A 24,707-nucleotide genomic window follows, 5' to 3' on the forward strand; every position below is an offset into this window, starting at 1 on the left:
TTGCAGTCACACATATTTAAAGAGATCAACCTGTCTAAAAAAAAATGAACATTTTCGGTGCCTTTTATATACCTCTTGCTGATTCTATTAAAAAGATCAATTTAAAACACTGGCATATAGTTTGTGATATTCCCAGCTGCTCTGAGATACAATAGGATAGATATTCAAAAGGCATTGTATCAGAGAGAAGCCTTCTGGATACACCGACTAAAACCTTACAACCCATACGGTCTTAACCAATTACTTGAACTCTTGCTTTTTATAAATGTTTGGGTAAACAGCTGACTTCTGCCCTCCCTTCTGCAGAGCAGTTGTAATACTGAGTGCTCTCCAGGGACTGACTGGTTTGGAGGGTGGAGTCTATGGCAGTGTACCTGTCTGAGGCCCCACCCCTCCTCAAACCTCACCCTCTTCAGGCTCCATCCCTCAAATCTCCAGGAATTTCCCATCTGGAGTTGGCAACCCTATCAGGACTGGCCCCAATGTGTTTTCTCCCAAAGGCCAAAGTAAGTGACAGGACCATGCTTAGTTGCCTACCAACAGGCACTGAGGAGAATGTAGGGTTGCCAGCTCTAAGGAGGGAAATACCTGGAGGTTTGGGGGGTGGATTCTGTAGAGGGCAGCATTGGGGGGGGCGGAAGGACTCAGCAGGTATAATGTCATAGGGTCTACCCTCCAAAGCATCTGTTTTCTCCAGGGGAACTGATCTCTGTCATCTGGAGATCAATTGTAACAGTGGGAGATCTCCAGGTCCCACCTGGAGATTGGCAACCCTAGGGGGAGTCAGCTGCACAGCAGGGGGTTGAAGAGAATGGTTTGATGGCTGCTGGGCCAAGATTGGCAACAATAGTTCCCCAGGAGCCCCATCATAAATGCACCAAACAATTCCTAAAGATTTTCTGAAACACTACTGTGTTGATAAATTGCAGCACTTTGAAGTAGCACCAAAGCGTTAAGATCTCTCCAGCTGTCACCTGGAGACTGGCAACAGCTTGTCTGGAGTGTGGGCAGTATGGCATTGTATCTGTCTGAGGTCCCCCTCCTCCTCCTCAGACCCCACCCTCCCCCCAGCCTCTGCCTAGGGAGCAGCTGACATCATTCTCCTCTCCCAACTGAAAATTCCAACTGCCTTGCCGGGGGGGGGTGTGAGTTTGAGGTGTGGAATGGAGTGTGGTCCAATCAGCTTCCATATGCAAACACTTTGAAGTAGCACCAAAGCTTTAAGATCTCTCCAGCTGTCACCTGGAGACTGGCAACAGCTTGTCTGGAGTGTGGGCATGTGGGCAGTATGGCATTGTATTTGTCTGAGGTCCCCCTCTTCCTCCTCCTCCTCAGACCCCACCCTCAGCAGGCTTCATCCCTAACTGAAAATTCCAACTGCCTTGCGGGGGGGGGGTGAGTTTGAGGTGTGGAATGGAGTGAGGTCCAATCAGCTTCCATATGCAAATGACCTTGGAACGCTGGGCGGGACTGCACAAAGCAGCCAGTCAACCCAGCCAGTGTCCTCTGAGTGGCATTTCTTCCAGCCTAACGCTAAGGATGTGAAATTTAGAATGTTCAATATAGAATGTTCATACTGAATTATGTATAAGGAGAGATATCATGTTTGCTTATTATTCTTGCTTACTGTACTCTTTTCATTATTAGTTTCATGTAGATAGTCCATCTCTAAGGAAGATACGAAGTATGTATCTGTAATCTTCATAGGATGGTCCTGGATGGCCCTTATAATACTTGTAATGGATATTTTGCAATATATATTGTTAAATACATGTATTTTTGTAACTTTAGCACACAGAAAAACTTCAGCATGCAATTGTAAAGAAAGGTTATTTTTTCTTTAGCACATTTTTTCATAGTTCTTGTTGTTTTTGTGGTTACATTTGTAACATGTAGTTTATCAAAATGGGCTGTCTCCAACCATCCTCCAAGGAGCCTTTCTCCAATGAAAGAGCCACTTAAGTTGAAGGTGGGCTTCAAACTTTGCTCAAAGAACTAATTAAGCCTTCATTTTGATTCTTGCTTTAAAAATACTCAAACAATCCCCATATTTTCTTAAATAGTTCAGGGACTAAGTCTAATGGTCTTTCTAAAGCCTCTTTGCATATACAGACATGAAGGGTTGAATTAGTAGGCAGTCTTTACTAGATCATGCACATCTTCGTAGTAGAGAAGACAAGGCTCAGCTGTAATTGTCTCATAGCGTAGCTCACGGTGTCCATACAGGTTCATTCCCAAAGCTCATTTAATGTTGTGGTACAAGGACCCTGCCAGATTCCCCCACCCACCCAAAGTAGGTGAATAGTCTTCTCCAGGTGAGGGTATAGGCACCTTAACTGTGTTGAAAACAAGGCATACTATCCCAGTTGCTACAAAGGTACAAATCTTTTGACAAACTCCAAAGATGCAAAGTGCTATTCCATTGGAACTATGCAAATTAAAGTTGGGCCTAAAAACACTTATGCTAAGGGCCAAACTAGATGCAACAACATCCAGGGGTTGGACCTATGGATACTGACACCATTGTAGAGTTGAATTCAGACCATTTAAAATACCTCAAAGGCCCGAACCTAATTGTGTCTGCAGTGCAGTGGGACTGAGTGCTCTTATTTCACCACTGTCCTGAGCCTTGTCAAGTGCCAAAACAGATGGGAGGGATAACAAGATCATCTGGTGCTGCCGGGCTGAGGGCCTGATCCCTTCACATCATTTTAAATGGCTAAAGTTCAGCTCTAAAATGGCAGTGCCATCTATGGGTCCAACCTGTGGATGATGTAACAACTAGATTGGCCCTAACTCAATCCAGAGCCTTTTATTGGCATATAAATAAAGATACAGTAATCTAAATACAAAATCATGCAGAGTGATTGGCCCTAACTGCAGTGGTTTTTAAGGGTGGTCGCATCCCAAATTTACAACGACAGCCTTAGGGGAAAAATATTCTATTAAATTGGGATAATTTGTCAAGCTATTTGAGTGTCCTAATGACTCTGAAACCAGAAGGAGGAGGAGGAAAGGAAGAAGAGAAAGAAGAAATTGAATTTATACCCCACCCTTCACTACCCGAAGAAGTCTCAGTGTCACTTACAATCCCTTCCCCTCCCCACAATGGACACCCTGTGAGGTAGGTGGGGCTGAGAGAGCTCACTCAAGAACTGCCCTTGAGAGAAGAGCTTCAGCTGTTTCAGCTTCTATATCTCCTAATAAAGAACATTGTAATGGTAGCTTTTCCCCCAGGTCCTATGCTCTCCTCCAACTCTTGATCAGTATCTTGTTGTTAACTCCTTTCCTGAAGGGCCCAAAACATCAAAACATTTTTTTGTTTCTATCCCAAAGAAATTCTCTAGCCTGCTCTGTTTTGTTACACATTGTATTCCTTCTTCAAGGGGGTATCTACATTGATCCCCATCCTAGCCTTAAAAGGAGAGTGTAATATTCAGCTGGAGTTAAATATAGATATGAACCGGAGTTAAATATAAGGATTAATATAAAATAATAAAGCAGTAAAATAATAAAATAAAGCGATAATGGTGGCACTAGGAAAGCCAAGGATAAAGAAAAACCGGGCTGCACCAGCAATGTGCCAAAAGAACAAAAAGGGGGAAAATGCCAGGTGATAGGTGACTGATTTATTGCACAAAGTCCCTACACATTTTGCCATGAAGGCTTTGTCGGGGAAATCTATAAAAACATCATAATATTGACCAGTATGTATCTATTTTTGGAAATTAATTTTGATCCTGTCTTTTTAGTATGATTTTAAATAATTTTGAAGTAATTTTGGAGCCTGTTCACAGGAAGGGCGGGGTATAAATTGAATAAATAAATAAATAAAAATTTATCATGGATTCTTTCTATTATCTATATTAAAAACAAAATTATGTTTTTATAGATTTGCCCTAATGAAGCCTGCACAGTGAAACCCTTAGGGACTTTGTATAATAAATCAGTCATCTAGCACCTGAAAATTTCCCCTTTTTCTTCTGATGGTACTAGGAAAGGACAAAAACTGTTAAAATTGTTATAAAATTATTATAAAACTGTTATCACAGCAGCGGCCTGAGGGTGAGGTGTCAGTTCTACACTAACAATGGTTTGCCTCTTTTCTTCAAGGTCAGGGACAAAGGGTGGTGCTTAGGGATCAGCGGTCCCGGAGGCACCCTCTTGATTGTGGGGTGCCTCAGGGGGCAGTGCTGTCCCCGATGTTGTTCAACATCTATATGTGCCCCCTTGCCTAGATTGCCTGGAGGTACGGGCTTGGGTGTCATCAATATGCGGATGACACCCAGCTCTATCTGATGCTGGGTGCCTGGTCGGACTCCGACCCAGATGACCTTCATCGGGCGCTGCAAGCTGTGGCTGGATGGCTCAGACTGAGTTGGCTGAAACTAAACCCGGTGAAGACGGAGGTCCTGTGCCTAGGTCTGGTCGGTTCGGGGTTGGGACTCCCCCTCCCGATCTTTGATGGGGCACCTCTGGTGCCAGCATTGAGGGTTAGGAGTTTGGGTGTACTCCTGGACTCCTCTTTAATGATGGAGGCCCAGGTAGCAGCCACTGCCAAGTTGGCCTTTTGTCATCTTCGGCTGGCTCGGCAGCTGGTTCCCTTCCTTAACTGCGATGACCTGGCCACAGTGATTCATGCAATGGTCACCTCGAGGCTGGACTACTGTAACACTCTCTACTTGGGGCTGCCTTTGTTGCAAATCCGAAAGCTGCAGCTAGTGCAGAATGCGGCAGCCAGGCTGCTGATGGGTCACTCTAGGCAAGACCATATCCGGCCTGTGCTGAAGGCGCTGCACTGGCTGCCAATAGCATACCGGATTTGCTTCAAAGTGCTGGTTCTTACCTTTAAAGCCCTCTATGGCCAGGGTGCAGCATACCTGAGGGACCACCTTTCCCGATACGTTCCCCCAAGGGCACTACGGTCGGGGGACCAACATCTTTTGGTTACCCCAGGCCCCAGGGATGTAAAAGTCGCTGTGACCAGGGCCAGGGTCTTTTCGGTGGCGGCTCCTACCTGGTGGAATGAGCTCCCGGAGGAGATCCAGGCCCTGTGGGACCTTGTGCAGTCCCGCAGGGCCTGCAAGACGGAGTTCTTCCGCCAGGCTTTTGAGTAGGAGCCGCCACTGTACCACCACTGCACCACTACCGCAAAGTGCGGGGATGCCATCAGGGTGCATGATGGCCCTGGGCTGAAGATCGGAAGGCAGCGTTGTCTTGGAACTTGCTTCGTTGTTCTGGGTCCATCTTCCAGAACCCATCTTGACGACCATGACCACCACCACTACTACTACTACTAACAGGTCATTAATCAGCTTTTTAACTAGCCGCAGAGGTGGTAACTCAGCTTTAAAAACATAAATTAATACTTTAAAACTATGGCTTAAGAGCTTCAAAAGAGGAAATAAATCAAACCCTTAATTTAAAGGGGAGGAATACAAACAAAAAGTATCTTTTATACAAGGTAGCATTACACAGCCTGTATAGCCAGCTCTCAAAGCAAGAGACTCCAGCATTTTAAATTGTGTCAGCCTTGCTGATGTCTCCTTTAAGAAGAATTTAGGGAGTCAAAACAACAAGTGCCAGTAACTAACTTCCTTCTTCGCAATGTGGCTACCACCTAGCAAAACACCTGACAGAGATAATAAAACTAAAAATAAAGATAGAACACTCCAGCAGCAGAGGACAGCCACAGCACTGTTCTCAGCTCAGCTGTAACCCAACCCTATCACCAGACATCTCTTAGGTTCATTTGGCAGGAAAAAATCCCCACAGAAGAGCCGCAACCTTTCTCAAACAAGGACTCAGGTTCTGAGGGAAAGGGGACATGTCCCTAGTGGGGGAATGCTTGCAAAGAACCAAAAGAGACAAAAAGAGAGGAATGAGTAATGTTCAGCGGTAGCCGCAAACAGGTGACCCAGTCACATTTTACATCAAAAGGGAACGGCTATGTGCATTTCTTTAAAAAAAGACCTTATTTTATACTTGAATATATATATTGATTATTAGTCATTAATACTGCTTTGAAATATACTCCTATTATCTTATATCTGGGATAAATACTTATGTCTCAATTCTAATTCAGGGTTTTAAAAGCGTTCTGGTTTGTGTTTGTGAAGAGATGCATTTTTTTTTCCTTTGAAGGTTTGAAATGAGCAAAACCTTAACTTTAAGTTTTAAAAGTTTTTTCCCCCCTTCGTCTCTGGGCGGAGAACAGGCAGAAAGGGAGGAAGTTAGTTTAATTGCTTTCTAGACTTACCTCAGCTCACCTTCATACAAATGCTAATAGGCTACTGGTTCCCAAAGTGGGCAATACCACCCCCTTGGGGGTGCTGGAACGATCCATGTGGGCTGGAATGATCCAGGTGCAGATCCACAAACTGCATCTTTTTGTTCATTTCTTGAAGGTAGATGTCCAGGGGGGTGCTGAGTAATATTTTTTCCTGAAAGGGAGGTGGTAGGCCAAATAAGTTTGGGACCCACTGAATGGGATGGTCAAGCTGCCCCTCCTTCCATCAGGGAACAGAGATTTGGAAGAATTAAATACTAAAGAGAATTCAGTAAGAAAGTTCTCTTCGGTGCTGGGTCCATCAGAACAGACAGAGGTCTTAACTGAGGTTTGGAGGAGGCCTGCATTTAACTATGTGCTGTCCTGAAGAGCTACAGAAAGCTTTGAGGTAATGGAAAACTCTGTAGAGATTTGTAACTTCCTAAACTCAGGAGCCTGTCCTATATTTTAACAACTGATAGGGCATGTATATGGAGAGCAACAGAGGATTTTTGTTTTACACATATATTTTGAATCCCTTGCTCAGTCTGGTGCTGTGCTGAAAGTATGCTTGTGAACATTTTCTCTTTTATAAATACTTTATAAGTTTTGATGCTGGTAGTGGTTCTCTGTACCAGACAGACTTCCACTGTGTTGGACATGCCAGGGGGAAGCCAGGCAGTTGATAAGGGGCTATTCCTCCAAGAGCACACAAGGCAGTAAACTGTCCCTGTGGTGACCAGGTGCTTGGTAGTGGGAGACACAGAGGCAAGGGCTCAGATCTTGAAAGGGAAAGTGGGAGTCCTGGCCCTCCCAGCAGGCACTTCCTTACAAAGGTCAGGTGGTGGCAGTGGTTGCCCAAGAAGGGGAGGAAATCTCTCCAGACTCCAGGTGTTGGGAAAACCTCGGAGAACAGGGTGGAATAGGGCCTCCAGGCCAGAGTTAGCTTGTTCAACCACAGTGCTGAATGGAAATAATATTGTTTAATCATAGGGGATTACATAGTCATTATTAAACTCTCATACCCATCTTATATCGTGCCACAAAGGGGCCAATACAGCATAGATTAATCTTGGATATACTTGTAGTGCTGACAGAAGGGTGAACATTGTCTCCTTGGGCAATGTTGGATAATGTCCTTGTGTTGCATGAGCAGGCCTTTCTTTCTTGGCTGATTCCGCCTCTTGCTGCACTTTTTCTTGGGGAAGCCTAAATGTGGTACAGGGGTGCTTTGTCATTTTGTAAGGATTATGAGATGTGGTGGGATGTGGGATATGATTAAATCAGTAGAATTCTTTTGTAAGGGATTATGAGACTTTTCAAAAGCAAGTTGGGCAGAACTAGATGGTGTGCAAAATATGCCTAAAAATCCCAGAGAACTTCCTTGTTGACTTCTGACTGCAGTCTCCATCATTGACTTCTGACTGCAGTCTCCTTGTTGACTTCTGACTGCAGTCTCCATCATTATCACTGTAGAAATTAAGCCATATGATATCACCATCAGCCAGTGAATCAAGCATCAAATCAAGAGATGGTGTGGTATAGTGGTTAGAGAATCAGCTAAGACCTGAAACAATTGGGTTCAAACCCCTGCTCTGCTATGGAAGATCACCAAGTGACTTTGTGGCTGTTGCAATCTCTCACCCTACCCTGCCACACTATGTCATGGGCTAGGGTGCCAGTCAAAGGGAGTCCAGAACAGGCCAAGGTCAGGAGCCAAGAAGACAGTGTAATGTTCAAAACCAAGCCAGGGTCAGGAGCCAGAGAAACACAGCCAAGTCCAAAATCACTAACCAGAAGCATAGTCCAATGCCAAGCTGGGGTCAGGAGCCAGAGAAACACAGCCAAGTCCAAAATCACTAACCAGAAGCATAGTCCAAAGCCAAGTCAGGGTAAGGATCCAGGAATACTGAGCCAATTCCAAAGCCAGGAGGGTCGAAGGTCTAGGTGCAAGAGCAGAGCCAAAGTGGATGCAAGCAGCACAAAACTGACTTGTTGCTTCCACAATGAGTACTGCCCAGAGTGTGGAGTTAAATGCTGCTACCAATTAGCCAGCTGCACGATCTCGCCCAGACTCCTAGCTGAGTGTCTCCCTGGTAGCCTGGCCTGTCGTCACCTGGTTGCTAAGTTTTGCCACAGTCACTCCCTCTAACGAGTCACACGTGGGGGTGAGTCAGGAGGACTTTCAGCTTCCAGTTCTTCCTTCATATCTGGGCCAGGTGTGAAGACTGCTGTTACAGGCACTTGCCAGCTATCTTCCTCTGCTGCTTCAGAGGGGCCAGCTGTGGTTTCTGCAGGCTCTGTCAGCTCATCCTTATCCACGCCCATGACACACCAGGTGGTTGCTGTGAGGATATAGGAGAAGATGGGAAAACAATGTAGTAAGCGGTTTTTGGTCCCAGTTAGGGAGAAAAGCAGGATATGTATTTTTAAAAGCATAAAAATATCTTTGGTGTTCATTACTTTTCCTTTTGTTCCTTACTTGTTATTATGGCTTTTGTCCAAACAGATACAAACAACTGCTATTCTGAGCACATATGGCATGTGTTGTAAAGCCATCTTTATCTCTTGTCATTTTTTCTCATGTTCTTGGCATCTTTCATTTGTATTTTATTACTTTGCTTCCACAGACAAAAACTGGTATTGCATTATTGTACGACGAAATAACCGAAAACACCTACGAAATCCGACTGAAGCTTACAAAAGAGGTACTAACAATTCAAAAACAAGATGTCATCTGTGTTAGTGGAAGTGATCACAGTGCAAATGTAAGTGCTTCTATAATTTTCTGTTCCCAACCATATTTTTTATCTTGCAAAATTACCTGAAAGTAAACTGTTCTAAACAGGTAATAACACAGTAATGTCACAGAACACTTTTCAGATAGTCTCCCATCACCAGTGTTTTCCTTTTTTGAGGAAGTGGTTGTCCCAATGAATATTTCAGAAAACTTAACTTATTCCCTGCAGGAGCAACTGTTCACCTGAGTGTCTCATATTGATACTCCCATGCTTTTAAAGCTTGTCAGTCTGCCAGGGAACTCCATGGTCTTGCTGCCTTTTCTTTTACAGAGGTCAAGAAATAAACCCTCAGTTATATAATTTAGCCATGTACTCACCTTCAAAACCCTAAACGGTCTGGGACCCTATGCAGGACTGCCTCTCCCTTTATGCCCCTCAGAGAGCTTTACGCTCAACTGGTAGAAACGTGCTGGCAGTTCCTGGTCCCAAAACAGTCTGGCGGTGCTTGACCAGGGCCAGGGCCCCAGACTGGTAGAACTCTTGTCCTAGTGAGATCCAGGCCCTGTGGGACTCGACTCAGTCCTGCAGGGCCTCTAAGACTGAGATGTTCCACCATGCATATGATTGAGGACATCAAGAGCTAATAAGATCAGTGGCCTCCCGGGTCCCCCCCCTTTTTAATCCCCCATACCCCTCTGGTTAAGAACCTTCCCACTGGTGGAATATGATGCCACACTAGCCACTTGAGCTGCTGGCAGGAGAGATGTGTGATGCCATCTAATGATGCTGTAATCTAAATGTATTGTGTATATTTATATTTATTGTATGTTTTTATTGTGTACTGTTTGAGATATGTTGTGTGCCACACTGAGCCCAGTTTCAAGAAATGGGTGGGATAGAAATTAAAATTATTATTATATTGCCTGAAGATAGGGTTGCCATCTCCAGGGTGGGAAATAGCTGGAGATTTGGGTGTGTGTGGAGCCTGAGGAAGGTGGGGCTTGGGGAGTGCAGGGACCTCACAGGAGTATAATGCCATAGAGTCCACCATCCAAAGTGGTCATTTTCACCAGGTGAACTGATTTCTGTCACCTGGAGATGAGTTGTAATAGCAGGAGATCTCCAGCTACAACCTGGAGGTTGTCAAGCCAATCTGAAGATAACTCATATACATTTAACTTTTGATAAAGTTCATGAGGCAGGTACACAGAGAGAAAGAGACCATATAACCTGTTTCCTTCCAAAATTTACTATTTTATTTCTTTTTTTAAAAAATGTAATAGTTGGCTTAGCGTCAAGGTTGGCTCCACTTGTGCAAGATGTAGGGGCAATTTTGCCCAATTCCTTCTCTTCCTGCAAGCCTCCCCCAGTATTGCATGACATCTTGTTCAGGAGTCCCTTGTTGTTCAGCAGAGACAGGAAGCCTGGGCAAAAGGGAAGACAGGAAAAAATCTACTTCTTTGAGTTAGGGTCTACCCTTTTGCTTATGAAAATAGTGTTCAGTCTAGTTGTTTATTAAGAAGTAAACATGCTGCAATGATTCAGTATTCTAGTGGGATCCATGAAAAGGCACTGTGCCGCCAGACCAGCACCTGAGCACCTAACTTTTGTTTATTTTTCATGTTGTTAAATCTGGATCCAGCTATATCCACATCAGATTACTCAGTGCTGTACCAGTCACACAGCAGATATTTGTGGATAGGTCTCTGTGGAAGGCACATCCTGCTTATATTGTTTAGACATTGTTAAATTAAATGTGAAGGCTAGTGCTTAGGGAGATAATGCAAGTTTGTGACCCTTTCCTGAAGCTGAAAGGCAAAGACTGAATTATACCGTGCACTTTTGACAGAACTAATATTTATAAAACTTTTGTTTAATGTCATCTGGGAACACTGCGGGGCATATTTCTAGTGCGACTATTTTCTCTCTCATTTACCTGTTTCAGAAAGTCATTTTTGGGAGCAAACTCTGTACAATAGGAATAATTTATCCAAATGTCAAAGGGGACAGCAAGATGTTGTGATGCGTCTCAGTGAACTGGAATGTATTTTTAACAGACAAGACTGGCTTTGTATTGATGGTGTCTTCAACCAAATGAAGCAGTATATGGTACACCTTGCACTTTACTGAGAATGAACACAGCAAGTACGTTTCTAGCCTGTTAACATTAAGTAACACAACATTATTCATGCCATTAATTGCTAATAAAATTCAGTGTTCTGAGGCTGAATAAACTAAATATTTCTGAATAAAATTTATGTTTTATCAATGACGTTGAAACTCTTTTGCCAATTATATTCAGTACTGAACTACATTACTGGTTAGTGACATTCAAGTTCATTAAGTTATGCATAGAGTTGCCAGGCTTCTTCCTCACTCCAGCAGAGGGATTTGTGGAGCATCCAAGGAGTGGGTAGGGATGCCCCAAGCCCTGCCCCCAAGCACAACCACCTGCCTGGCAACCCCTCTCCCTCTCCTCCTGCTAGATTTAAAGGGCTTCAGCTGATCAGTGGGGACCATGTGACCCCCCCCAATCAGCTGGAGGGCCCTTTAAATCTAGTGGGAGGGAGAGAGAGGTGCTGTTGCAGGCCGCATGCTCAGCTCACAAAAAGGCCTTTTAAAGGGTCCTTTCATGAGTGGGGCTGAGGGAAATCAGCCCCATGTGCCACGGCCCCCACCCCACCCCAATTGCAAAAAGATCCTTTAAAGGGTCTTTTTGTGAGCCAAGCATGCAGCCCACAACCGCCCCTCTCCCTCCCCTCCTGCTAGATTTAAAGGGCCCTCTAGCTGATTGGCGGGCCATGTGGTCCCCGCCAATCAGCTCAAGCCCTTTAAATTTGGCAGGAGGGGAGGGAGAAGGGTAGCCAGGTGGGTCGTCACACTTGGGGGTGGGGCTTGGGGGTGGGGCTTCCCCTACTGGCCAGATGGCCGGAGGCAGATTGGAGCCCCCAAAAGTGGGGGAATCCCCACCTGGACCCTAGTTATGCACCTCATTCCAGGCTGTTTGTTATGTTAACATTATGTTAACTATGTTTTCCCCATGAAGTTATTGTGGGTACTTTTATGTACATCTTTCATACAAGCTAAAACACTTCTCAGCCTGCGTATGATGTGTAATGTGATGTTCCCATTACTCTAATGGCCTGTTGATGGCATGATGGGGGTGGATTGAGGTGAGGATGGAACAGTGCTCTATTAATATGGTAAGAATCCTCTATACAGTTTTTGTGGCTGTGGTGGGCTGGATCTGTGCTTAATGTTGACAAACCATTCCCTAATAACATTACTAGTCCTATATTATAGAAATAAAGCAAATAGAGGTAGTTTCCTGTGGCCACTCCTTCGCCACATTCCACACTTTACTTTTTAAACCTAATTTTGAGAGATGAACTTAAAAGTGTACTTTTAAATCTTATTGTTAAATGTAAGACCATAGTACCATTATAGCAAAGTCTTTGCATGTTCATTAGGGTTGCCATCATCCAGGTATGGCCTGGAGTTCTCCCATAATTACAACTAATCTCCAGGGTAAATTGCTCCGTTCCCCTGGAGAAAATGGCAGCTTTGGAGGGTAAATTCTATGGCATTACATTCCTACGGAGCTCCTTCCACTCCCCAAACTCTGCTTTCCTTAGGGACCATCCCCAAATCTCCAGAAATTCCCAAGCTAGAGTTGGCAACCCTGATTTGGGACATTCTTAAAATTCAACAGTATTCATTGCTGGCAATATTGGGAATGGCTTTAAAATATTTTTAAATGAAAAAGTGACAGTTGGAAGATGTTGATGATTTCTCCAATTTCAATTCATTGCAACTTTTCAACATAAATATTTGAAGGTTGGATGTGCTGCAGACTTCCAGTTTATCTCCAGTAATATGCTTACATGCCCATGGGAAGGGCAAGAGAGGAAAATGAACTCATGTTGAATTTATTTCTATAAATTCAAAGCCATTCACAGATGCTGAACCTGTAGTGGCCTGTACAGTGATAAAACTGGAATGAGCAGGGGGGAAAGCAAGAAAATTATAAAGATTTCAACTTCTGAACATCTTGTTCATGTGTCCTGCCATTTTGAATATAAAGTTACTAAAGTTTACAATTCTTCATTGAATTTACCAAACTTTTACTTGAAAGCAGGCTCAGAACTAATATAATAAAACTTATTTCTGCATTGTACAAAATTTTATTTATATATATATATATATATACACACACACACACATTTCTCATTTGTTCTGCTTTACTCTTTTCTTTTCACATAGTGCCCTGTTCTTCCTCTTTCTCCATCTTTCCACTTATAATAGCAATGCCAATATAACTTTTACCAAGGAATCCATTACTATTTGGTGGTAATCTTCCCAGGCAGGAAATTAATCTCTCTCAGCTTCCCACTCACCCTCATAGTCCTATATATTTCACCTGTCAGCCTCCTGCCCTTTTAATTTATCACTTCAGCATCTTTTCAACCATTACAGCAGAACTATACAACTTGTGTCCAACCACACCAAATGCTACTAGTGTTGTGGCCTATAAGGTGCTAAAATCCCTGAGTTCTGCCATTGAAGGAAAACATTAAATGATTTCTTGTTGGCTGCCTTGGGATTGGATAGGGCATTAAATCTTATTCTCTTGAATGATTAACTAAGGGAATGCATATTGTAGGAACCAACGGGGGGAGGGGGGTAGCATAGGATGTCCTGTTGCAACAGGCAGTGGTATTCAGAAGAATTCTCATAATGAGTCCCTATCTATAGAGAAATCTGCCTGCCTAAGTCCACACAAGAGGGTCATTCTTCTTGGATGCTCATCCTAGCTAGTCCTTTGGCTAATGCTTTGAGGTAGGTTCTCTCTATGTTCTAAAGAGGATATGAGGGGCCCTGCCTTGGCATCAAGTAAGATGATTACATAGAAGTCTGACGAAAATTGCAACTAAAGTAGGGTTGCTAGGTTCCTACCTTTTTCCAGTGGGGGGGGGGAGAAGCTCTTCTCCTGGGATCATCTGGTGTGTGTGCATAGTATGTGCATTGAGATGATGTCACCTGGAAGTGATGTCATCACACTAGGCACATCACCAGGGTTTTTTTCTAGCATTCCTCTGGAAACTCTATGATACTAGGGCCCGTAGCCCAATTGGCCTGGTCCAGGCACTTTGGGGGTTGAGTTCCCCCCACCAGCTGGATCCAGGCTGGTGGATCGGGGGGGCCTAAAGCAGGCAAACCCCTGCCCCCCTGGGGGATTTGGCAGCCCTAAACTAAAGACAGGAACTTTTATAACTGCACTATAGCAAGACTAGCCCAAATAGGATCCTCTTATTGTTGTTCAGTCGCACAGTCGAGTCCGACTCTTCGCGACCCCATGGACAATCTCCCGCCAGGCTCTCCTGTCTTCCGCCGTCCTCCGAAGTTGGCTCAATTTCATGTTCGTTGCATCGCTGACACTGTCTAACCATCTCATCCTTTGCCGTCCCCGTCTTCTTTGACCTTCAATCTTTCCCAGCATCAGGGTCTTTTCCAGTGAGTGCTCCCTTCTCATTTGGTGGCCAAAGTATTTGAGCTTCAGTTTCATTATCTGGCCTTCCAGGGAACAGTCAGGGTTGATTTCTTTGAGGATTGACTGATTTGTTCTTCTTGCAGTCCAAGGGACTCTCAAGAGTCTTCTCCAGCACCATAGTTCAAAAGAATCTATTCTTCGGCGCTCGGCCTTCCTTATAGTCCAACTCTCACAGCCATACATGACTACTGGGAATACCATTGCTTTGACCATGCGGACTTTTGTTGGCAGGGTGATGTCTCTACTTTTTATCATGCTGTTTAGGTTCGCCATCGCTTTCCTCCCAAGGAGCAGGCGTCTTTTAATTTCATGGCTGCAGTCACAGTCTGCAGTGATCTGGGATCCCAGGAACGTGAAGTCTGTCACTACTTCCACGACTTCCCCTTCTATTTGCCAAGGAGTGATGGGGCCGGATGCCATGATCTTAGTTTTTTTGATGTTGAGCTTCAAGCCCACTTTTGCGCTCTCCTCTTTTACTCTGAGCAAGAGGCTCTTTAGATCCTTTTCACTTTCAGCCATTAGAGTGGTATCATCTGCATATCTGAGGTTGTTGATCTTTTCCCCAGCAATCTTAATTCCCGCTTGTGATTCATCCAGGCCAGCATTTCGCATGATGTACTCTGCATATATATTAAATAAGCAAGGCGACAATATACATCCTTGTCGTACTCCTTTTCCTATGCTGAACCAATCAGTTGTTCCATATCCGGTTCTAACTGTCGCTTCTTGGCCCTTATACAGGTTTCTCAAGAGACATGTGAGGTGGTCTGGTACTCCCATCTCTTTAAGGACCTGCCATAGTTTGTTGTGATCCACACAGTCAAAAGCTTTAGCATAGTCAATGAAGCAGAAGTAGATATTTTTCTGGTACTCTCTTGCTTTCTCCATAATCCAGCGAATGTTGGCAATTTGATCTCTAGTTCCTCTACCTCTTCGAAACCCAGCTTGTACTTCTGGTAGTTCTCTATCCACGTACTGTTGAAGCCTAGCTTGTAGGATCTTGAGCATGACCTTGCTAGCGTGTGATATGAGTGCAATTGTGCGATAGTTTGAACATTCCTTGGCATTGCCCTTCTTTGGGATTGGAATGTATACTGACCTTTTCCAATCCTGTGGCCACTGTTGCGTTTTCCAAATTTGCTGGCAAATGGAGTGCAGCACTTTAACAGCATCATCTTCTAAGACTTTGAATAGCTCAGCTGGAATACCATCACCTCCACTAGCTTTGTTGTTAGCAATGCTTTCTAAGGCCCATTTAACTTCACATTCCAGGATGTCTGGCTCGAGGTCAGTGATTATACCGTCGTGGTTGTCAAGGACATCGAGGTCTTTCTTGTATAGTTCTTCTGTGTATTCTTGCCATCTTTTCCTAATCTCTTCTGCTTCTGTTAGGTCCCTACCGTTTTTGTCCTTTATCATGGCCAGCTTTGCATGGAACGCTCCCTTGATTTCTCCAACTTTCTTGAAGAGATCTCTAGTCCTTCCCATTCTATTGTTTTCTTCTATTACTTTGCACTGTTCATTCAGGAAGGCCTCCTTATCTCTCCTTGCTGTTCTCTGGAAATCTGCGTTCAGTTGGGTAAATCTTTCCTTTTCGCCTTTGCCTTTCGCTTTCCTTCTTTCCTCTGCTATTTGTAAAGCCTCATCAGAAAGCCACTTTGCTTTCTTACATTTCTTTTTCTTTGGGATGGTGGTGATTGCTGCCTCCTGTACGATGTCACGAACCTCTGTCCATAGTTCTTCAGGCACTCTATCTATCAAATCCAGACCCTTGAATCTATTCTTCACCTCTACTGTATATTCATCAGGGATGCGATCTAGGTCAAACCTGAATGGCCTCGTGGTTTTCCCAATTTTCTTCAGTTTAAGTCTGAATTTTGCAATGAGTAGCTCATGATCTGAACCACAGTCAGCTCCAGGTCTTGTTTTTACTGACTGGATAGAGCTTCTCCATCTTTGACTGCAAATTATATAGTCAATCTGATTTCGGTGTTGCCCATCTGGTGATGTCCATGTGTAGAGTCGCCTCTTAGGTTGTTGGAAAAGGGTGTTCGCTATGACCAGTGTGTTCTCTTGACAAAACTCTGTTAACCTTTGCCCTGCTTCATTTTGCTTTCCAAGGCCAAACTTGTCTGTTATTCCAGTTACCTTTTGACTTCCTACTTTAGCATTCCAGTCCCCTATGATGATGAGGACATCATTTTTTGGTGTTAGTTCTAGGAGGTGTTGTAGGTCTTCATAGAACCGGTCCACTTCAGCCTCTTCTGCATCAGTGGTTGGGGCATACACTTGAATTACTGTGATGTTGAATGGTTTGCCTTGGAATCGGACAGAAATCATTCTGTCATTTTTGAGATTGTATCCCAGTACTGCCTTTTGCACTCTCTTGTTGACTATAAAGGCCACACCATTTTTTCTACGAGATTCCTGGCCACAGTAGTAGATATAATGGTCTTCTGAGTTAAATTCGCCCATTCCTGTCCACTTTAGTTCACTGATTCCTAGGATATCGATGTTCAGTCTTGCCATCTCATTTTTGACCACGTCAAGCTTACCTTGATTCATAGATCTTACATTCCAGGTTCCTATGTAGTATTGTTCTTTGCAGCATCGGACTTTCCTTTCACCATCAGACACATCCACAACTGAGGGTCCTTTCGGCTTTGGCCCAGCCGCTTCACTCTTTCTGGGGTTACTTGTACTTGCCCTCTGCTCTTCCTCAGTAGCATATTGGACACCTTCCGACCTGAGGGGCTCATCTTCCGGCGCCATATCTTTTAGCCTTTTGATACTGTCCATGGGGTTTTCTTGGCAAAAATACTGGAGTGGGTTGCCATTTCCTTCTCCAGGTGGATCACGCTTGGTCTGAGTTCTCTGCTCTTATACAGCATGGCATTTATCTAGCTTGAAAGCCTTGATTCTATGTGTTGTACCCAGAGATAAAGATGACCTGAGGGAAGGTAAGAGGAAGAGAGTTGGTATGGCCATGAACAGGTGGGGAGAGAACAGTCTTTATCCAAAGAGGCAAATGGACCCCATTCGGTTGGGAACAATTCTGAATCCAAGCCAAGCCTCTTTTACATGTCTTCATACTTACAGAAAAGCCCTGGAGACCTTGTTCTAGCATGTTCATAGCAGAAACGTGACAATGTGGGTGGGGTAAGAGGAAAGAATGGAAAGGTGAGCCAACTATTTAAGTTTATGAGCAAATAGGCTGTGGTCTACTAACCAGATAAGCCATGCCATTCTGTCTCAACTGCTTTGTTAATCAGGTGACAATGCAATGCATTACACTGAAGGAATGGGGTTTCTTGAAGTCAGTGTATAAAATGGCACTGTTGTTCTGTTATGTTCAGCCCAGCAAGATCTACATCTTGAGCAGAGACATTTTCTTCTATAATATTGTAATGAAACCCTCTTTGCAAACACTTCTCAAAAGTACAGATCAAAAACTGAACATGTAAGGAATTCCACTACTTGAAAGCATGATGAAAGTGTTGGATTTATTATTCAAACTAGGTACAGTTTTGGTAGCTCTTATGAAAGGATAATGACTATCACAGAACAGGATGACAAAAGGGACATGGCAGATTTCCAAAGAAGCGGGAAAATGTACCTGAGGTGTAGTCAATAGTCCAGCTGAGAGAGGACACAATTATCACCTAAACATAAAAGAAAGTATCATATAATTAATGTTGCTAGCTTGAAAAACATGCAGGGAAGCATAAATCATTAATAAAAGTAGAACTGATTTGTAGTTGTCTACAGAATCTTTCAAGACCTATAAAGTACAGATATAGAATTCTCATCCTGTTACAAACATTGATACATAATTCTGCAAAAAGGTAGGTTTTCCCCAACAAAGGGTGCAATGCAAAGACTTTGGCATAGACCTCTGCTACAAAGCCTTTGTGTGCATGGGCTCAGGATTAGTTTTTTTAAGGTGTTGAGGAATGTGCTACAAGTAATTCCTATGTCTAAGAATGTAACAAACCAAGGGTCCAAGAGAAAATCAAGTGACTAAAATGAAAATCCCAGAATGATATGAAGAATCTCAATGACTTTCTCAAAAGTAGACAAATGTATGGACTATTTTGAATGTCATTGGGCATGGATATTGCAATGGGGGTGTCCATAGTTGCTCTTAGCAAGGAACTGGTGGGTTATGTGGAAAAAATCCTGTGATTCAAAGGAGTTGTTGTGTTGATATTATTCACTGCTGCCATTTGATTTTGTTCTGGTATTACTGGAGAAGTACAGGTTTCATTTGCATGAAAGTAATAATTATGCTGCTTTGAGAATAATTCTATTATATTAATTAGAAATGGGGGACCCACAAAGACTTGTGGGGGCATCTCATTTTCTCTCACCCCCACACTATTTCTTCTTCCCCTTCCTTAAAAGCTCTCATAGCCTCTCATCTTTTTTTTATTTTCTTCTCTCCTTTCCACCTACCAGCCAACCTACCTTTATCTCCCCCTGCATCTTCAGTTTTCCCTCCTCCTTTCCTTGGCAGCCTCTCCCTGGGCAAAATCTGGCCAAGTTATACAGTGCCAGCCATCAGGCCAGCTCCAGTTGCACAGTGGGGAACCTGCAAGGAGTTGCAAGAGGGCACCTCACTTTCCCCTGAATTCCTCTCCCCAAACTATTTCCCACTTCCCTGCTTCTGGCAGCACCTGTATCCTTACCTTTTTTTCCTTCCCACCCACCAATCAACTTTTATCTTCCCCCATATTCAGCTGTATTTATTTTCTGCTACATTTATACCCTCCCTTTTTTTCTCCACAATGTGGACCCAAAGCAGCAGATTATAAATTGGAGAACTGGGTTTGATTCCCCACTCCTTCTCCACAGGAAGTCTGATGGGTGACCTTTGGCCAGTCATAGTTCTCTTGGAACTCTCTCAGCTCCACCCACCTCCTGACATGCCTGACATCCTACTGAACTTTGCAGAGGTTGAGTAGGGAGCCCTTCCCCTTCCTCTGTCAGACTTTCTGCCACTCAGCACTTTGACAGAACACTGAGAAAGTGCTGGGTATCTCAATTCATTACCAGCCCCCCAGTAGCTGAAAGAAAGCTATCTCTAAACTTCAGCTTCATGGCCGCCAGTTAGAATCTGGTCCTTGCAGCTGTGCTCTGCTCTTAGTCTACCAAGATTGTACAGAAGTGTGCAGGTGTGGTTCTGTTGTACCCTTTGGGGAACATTTAGATCAGCAGACAAGAATCTCCTGGTGGTTCCCGGCCCCAAAGATATCTGGCTGGCCTCAACCAGGGCCAGGGCTTTCTCAGCCTTGGCCCCAGCCTGGTGGAACTCTCTGCCAAATGACATCCGTGCCCTGTCTGATCTATTAAAGTTCCGCAGGGCATGCAAGGCAGAGATGTTCCACCAGGCCTTTGGCTGAGGCCAGCGACGGTTCCCTTACATCTGCCCAGCACCCTCCCCCCCATGAAAATCTGAATGCTAGAAATGCCATCTTTTTTTAAGTGTTGGAATATCCATGTTGAATGTTTTTATATTGAATTCTGTAATTTTAATTGGTTTTAAAATTGTATTGGATTTTATGCTGTTGTAAACCACCCTGAGCCCCGCAAAAGCGGGGAAGGGCGGTTCAGAAATCTAAATAAATAAATAAATAAATAAATACTTATTCAGAGTCTTAAAAGATTATGCTGTTAAAGTGCTGCACTCAATATGCCAGCAAATCTGGAAAACGCAACAGTGGTCACAGGATTGGAAAAGGTCAGTTTATATTCCAATCCCAAAGAAGGGCAATGCCAAGGAATGTTCAAACTATTGCACGATTGCAATCATTTCACACGCTAGCAAGGTCATGCTAAAGATCCTACAAGCTAGGCTTCAGGAGTACGTGGATAGAGAACTGCCAGAAATACAAGCTGGATTTCGAAGAGGTAGAGGAACCAGAGATCAAATTGCCAACATTTGCTGGATTATGGAGAAAGCAAGGGAGTACCAGAAAAAACATCTACTTCTGCTTCATTGCCTATGCTAAGGCCTTTGATTGTGTGGATCACAACAAACTATGGCAAGTCCTTAAAGAGATGGGAGTACCAGACCACCTCACATGTCTCTTGAGAAACCTGTATAAGGGTCAAGAAGTGACAGTTAGAGCCGGATATGGAACAACTGATTGGTTTAGCATAGGAAAAGGAGTACAACAAGGATCTATATTGTCACCTTGCTTATTTAATATATATGCAGAGTACATCATGTGAAATGCCAGTCTGGATGAATCACAAACCAAAATTAAGATTGCTGGGGAAAAGATCAACAACCTCAGATATGCAGACGATACCACTCTAATGGCAGAAAGGGAAGAGGACCTAAAGAGCCTCTTGCTCAGGGTAAAAGAGGAGAGTGCAAAAGTTGGCTTGAAACTAAACATAAAAAAAATGAAGATTATGGCATCCGGCTCCATCACTCCTTGGCAAATAGAAGGGGAAGTCGTGGAAGCAGTGACAGACTTCATGTTCCTGGGATCCAAGATCACTGCAGACGGTGATTGCAGCCATGAAATTAAAAGACTCCTGCTCCTTGGGAGGAAAGCAATGGCAAACCTAGACAGCATAATAAAAAGTAGAGACATCACCCTGCGAACAAAATTCTGTATGGTCAAAGCGATGGTATTACCAATAGTAATGTATGGCTGCTAGAGTTGGACTATAAGGAAGGCCGAGTGTGGAATAATAGATTCGTTTGAATTATGGTGCTGGAGAAGTCTCTTGAGAGTCCCTTGGACTGTAAGGAGATCAAATCAGTCAATCCTAAAAGAAATCAACCCTAACTGTTCCCTGCAAGGCCAGATACTGAAGCTGAAGCTCAAATACTTTGGCCACCAAATGAGAAGGGAGCACTCACTGAAGAAGACCCTGATGCTGGGAAAGATTGAAGGTAACAGAAGAAGGGGACAGCAAAGGATAAGATGGTTAGACAGTATTATCGATCCAACAAACATGAAAATAAGCAAACTTCGGAGGACGGCAGAAGACAGGAAGGCGTGGCGTGATGTGGTCTATGGAGTCGCAAAGAGTCAGACTCAACTGTGCGACTGAACAACAACAACAACAACTTATAATGTTGTTTTGGAGAAGAAAATGGTGGAGGGAGAGACTCATGGATACCACCATGAACTCTTCAGAGGAAATATGCAACATAGATAAATGGGTGAGAATGCCTCAGATGGGAGATGTAAGGAACTAAGGGCAGAACTGTGATAAACATTATGGACCTCAAAGGACTGGAGCGTAGCCTGCAAGATATCTTAATATAGATATATAAATATAGCTGGGGGGGGTGTATTGGAGACCCCAGAAGCAAGGGAACCCCTGCCTGGACCTGGGGGCTGGCAACCCTATTTCTTGCTGTTGTGAAACTCAACGGTCTGTTATCTTTTATTAAGGGAGAATACATAGGATAAGGGTTGACTGAATTGGAACATTGTGTTTAGATATTGGCAACTACTTATACCAGCATGTACAACTGAATTCTTTAATTACTTGTTTAGCATCTATATATGGTTTCTGTGGAAAATACAAATAATAATGTGATTGGAGAAAAGAGAGATTTTCTGCACCTTCATAAGGTAATGTCCAGGGCACTGGATGTGTCCACATATGATATATATTATTATTTTCAACTATTTATAGTTGCCTTGTATTTTACAGAGGCTTTTGCTAATTGTTATCTGCCTTGGTAGTTCATAGAATGAGAACCTGATGAATAGATATGTTACATAAATAATTTTCCCACATGGAGCTCTGTGGTGGATTGTGACCAGGACTCTGTAGAAGCTAAACTTAGTGGATGTGACAAAAAGTTTTAACAAAAAGAAATCATACAGCTAAATCCAATTGTTATGTGTTTATATTGCTCCTTGCAGAGTTGGAGGTGATACAAATAGGACAATTTAAAAATCATACTATTTAGAAGATAAATGTGTCTGTTCTCATTTGTACTTTTTTTCCATTGTTGCCTTGTACTTTCTGCTTCATAAAATTCAAGATAAGCTTTAAAAAGTATACTATGTGTAAAGGTTAATACATGCAGTGCAGGTGGATTGACATAAAAGCTTCAAGTAATACAATTTTTTCCCCTCATGGTAGAATTCTGTTTGTATGTTATGAAAAGGCTTTATCTGTGAAAGCTGACAAGTTATAAAAGACTCCAATGACAATCATGCCGTCACACGGAAAAATGTGGCCTTTGGAATCCACTGACACATGACAATCTGGTTATTTGATACCTCTGTCATGTCAGCTATCACAAACCATGCATTTCCAGTGGGTACAAGTTGTGACAATAGAATTCCTACACCAACTACTTTGTATTCTTTAAAAATAAGCCCACTGAATTTAACCATAAACCATAATAAAAATATTAGGGTGCCGCTTGGATCCAGCTGTGTTCAAGATCTATCCCCATGGATGAATAGAGGGGAATTTCTCTGCCGACACCCCATTCCTGTGCCAACACCCCTCTCTTGTTGTGCCCAAGAAGGAATTAATTGGTCTCCTTACTTTCCTTTTTGATGATGATAAAGCAAAGAATACCAATTCTGCGTGAATTTACTTTCTGTAAAACATATAAACTGCCAACTAAACAACAGTGTCTCTAACAGATAAAATATTAAAATATATTATTTGGAATAAAATATAAATCCTCAGTTGTTGTTTTCATATGGCTACTTTCTCCAGCAGTAAAGTTTCATAGTTATCATTTTAACCACATTTTATTTTTAAAAAGGTATGGTAAAACAAATGTGTCAGTGGCAAGGTTTTGCCACCAGAGCATTCCAGTATTTGGCAGAGACAGTAAAAAGTGATTACGGTAATAGCAGTTCATAATCTAGAATTTCTATTGCCAGTAGTCATTTGTGCACATGACTAATAATTTCTATTGCAAAAGATAGGTCTCTTGTTGGGATTAGTTTTCAGGAAACCTTTTAAACCACAGATATTGGTTTTGGCCCATAACGCAGCATTAAAAAAGGGTTTTCTTGGGAATAATTTACTTAATAGCATAGTGTTATATTTTAATAGCATAATTTTGTTCCTTCTATGACTGCAGAGGTATTTAGACAACTGGGGGGGGGGGTGTTCTTTGAGGTACAGGATGTGCTGGCAAAGAAACATACAACCTGGCTACAATTCTCACCTCCACAAGGCTCTGATCAGAGATACTATATAAGGTGTCAGACAGGTAACATTCAGATCCTTCTCAGTGTTTTAGGAAAGTATAAGATATATATGACAAACAGTGTACAAATGAAGTATGGCGGGGGAACTGGGTTTGTGTCTGTTAGACCTATCCCATGATACCCCAAGTCACATAGATCCTAAACTGCAATTTTGTACCTCCCTTTTTGCAGTGTACATTTAGCTTATCCATTGCTTATATGTGTGGGGATATTCGTGTGGGTAGTTCCCAGTGTGCAAATTCCCATGAATGCATGCATTGGGGGGGGGAGTGCCATCCTGTTCCTCGGGGGGCAGACTGGCCTTTAACTTAGGGAAGGTTCCTGGTGGGCCACTGCCCTAGAGGGGTTCTGCTGGTCAGGAGCAAAAAGAGCCAAGGCTTGGCACCTTTGCTGACGCTTCAGGTGCCACATGGTTCAGAGCTATTAGCCATTCAGTTCACCAGTTGTCTCCTCCTGCAGTGCTGGGAAGAGAATGCAATGGGTGAGCTAATGCCCATTGTTGGCCCCACTGAACTTGAGTGGCCCTGAAGCACTGGCTTGTCTCCTACAGGGCCATTTTCACTTGCAGTCCACTCCTGCTGTTTGTCCTACATGTTCATTGCTACCCTGCCTGACCATTCTAAAGCCAGATCAAATAAGTCTTGGAGCTCACGGCAGGGGAGAATTAACCACTATGCCCTGCATAAATGGTATCTAGGGATTGAACATGCAGAACATTTGCTGAAGCAGAAGATCCTTAGACTATAATCCTATGCATCTTGATTTAGAAGTAAGTCCTGCTGAGTTCAAGGAGAGTTAAGTTAACCATGTCTAAGAATACACAGAACCTTTATGTACCTTGAATCCAGATGAATGCTCATAAGTACTACAATGAAAGAAATTTATACAACATACCAAATTTGTTCTAAGGCATATTTCTGATAAGTAAATGG

The 24,707-nt window shown here is 43.2% G+C and overlaps 1 protein-coding gene across 1 annotated transcript in view; it reads left to right on the plus strand.

Annotated features, from left to right (window-relative positions):
- Nucleotides 1-24,707, plus strand: part of SNTG2 (syntrophin gamma 2) — a 321,822-nt gene that overhangs the window by 25,435 nt on the left and 271,680 nt on the right. Inside the window, exon 2 of the mRNA XM_015422984.1 lies at nucleotides 8,899-9,036. Within this exon, the coding sequence (XP_015278470.1) occupies nucleotides 8,899-9,036 (138 nt within the window). The remainder of the gene's footprint in view (nucleotides 1-8,898; nucleotides 9,037-24,707) is intronic.

Source organism: Gekko japonicus, unplaced genomic scaffold (assembly GCF_001447785.1).
Source record: "Gekko japonicus isolate JY-2015 unplaced genomic scaffold, Gekko_japonicus_V1.1 scaffold465, whole genome shotgun sequence".
NCBI lineage: Eukaryota > Metazoa > Chordata > Lepidosauria > Squamata > Gekkonidae > Gekko > Gekko japonicus.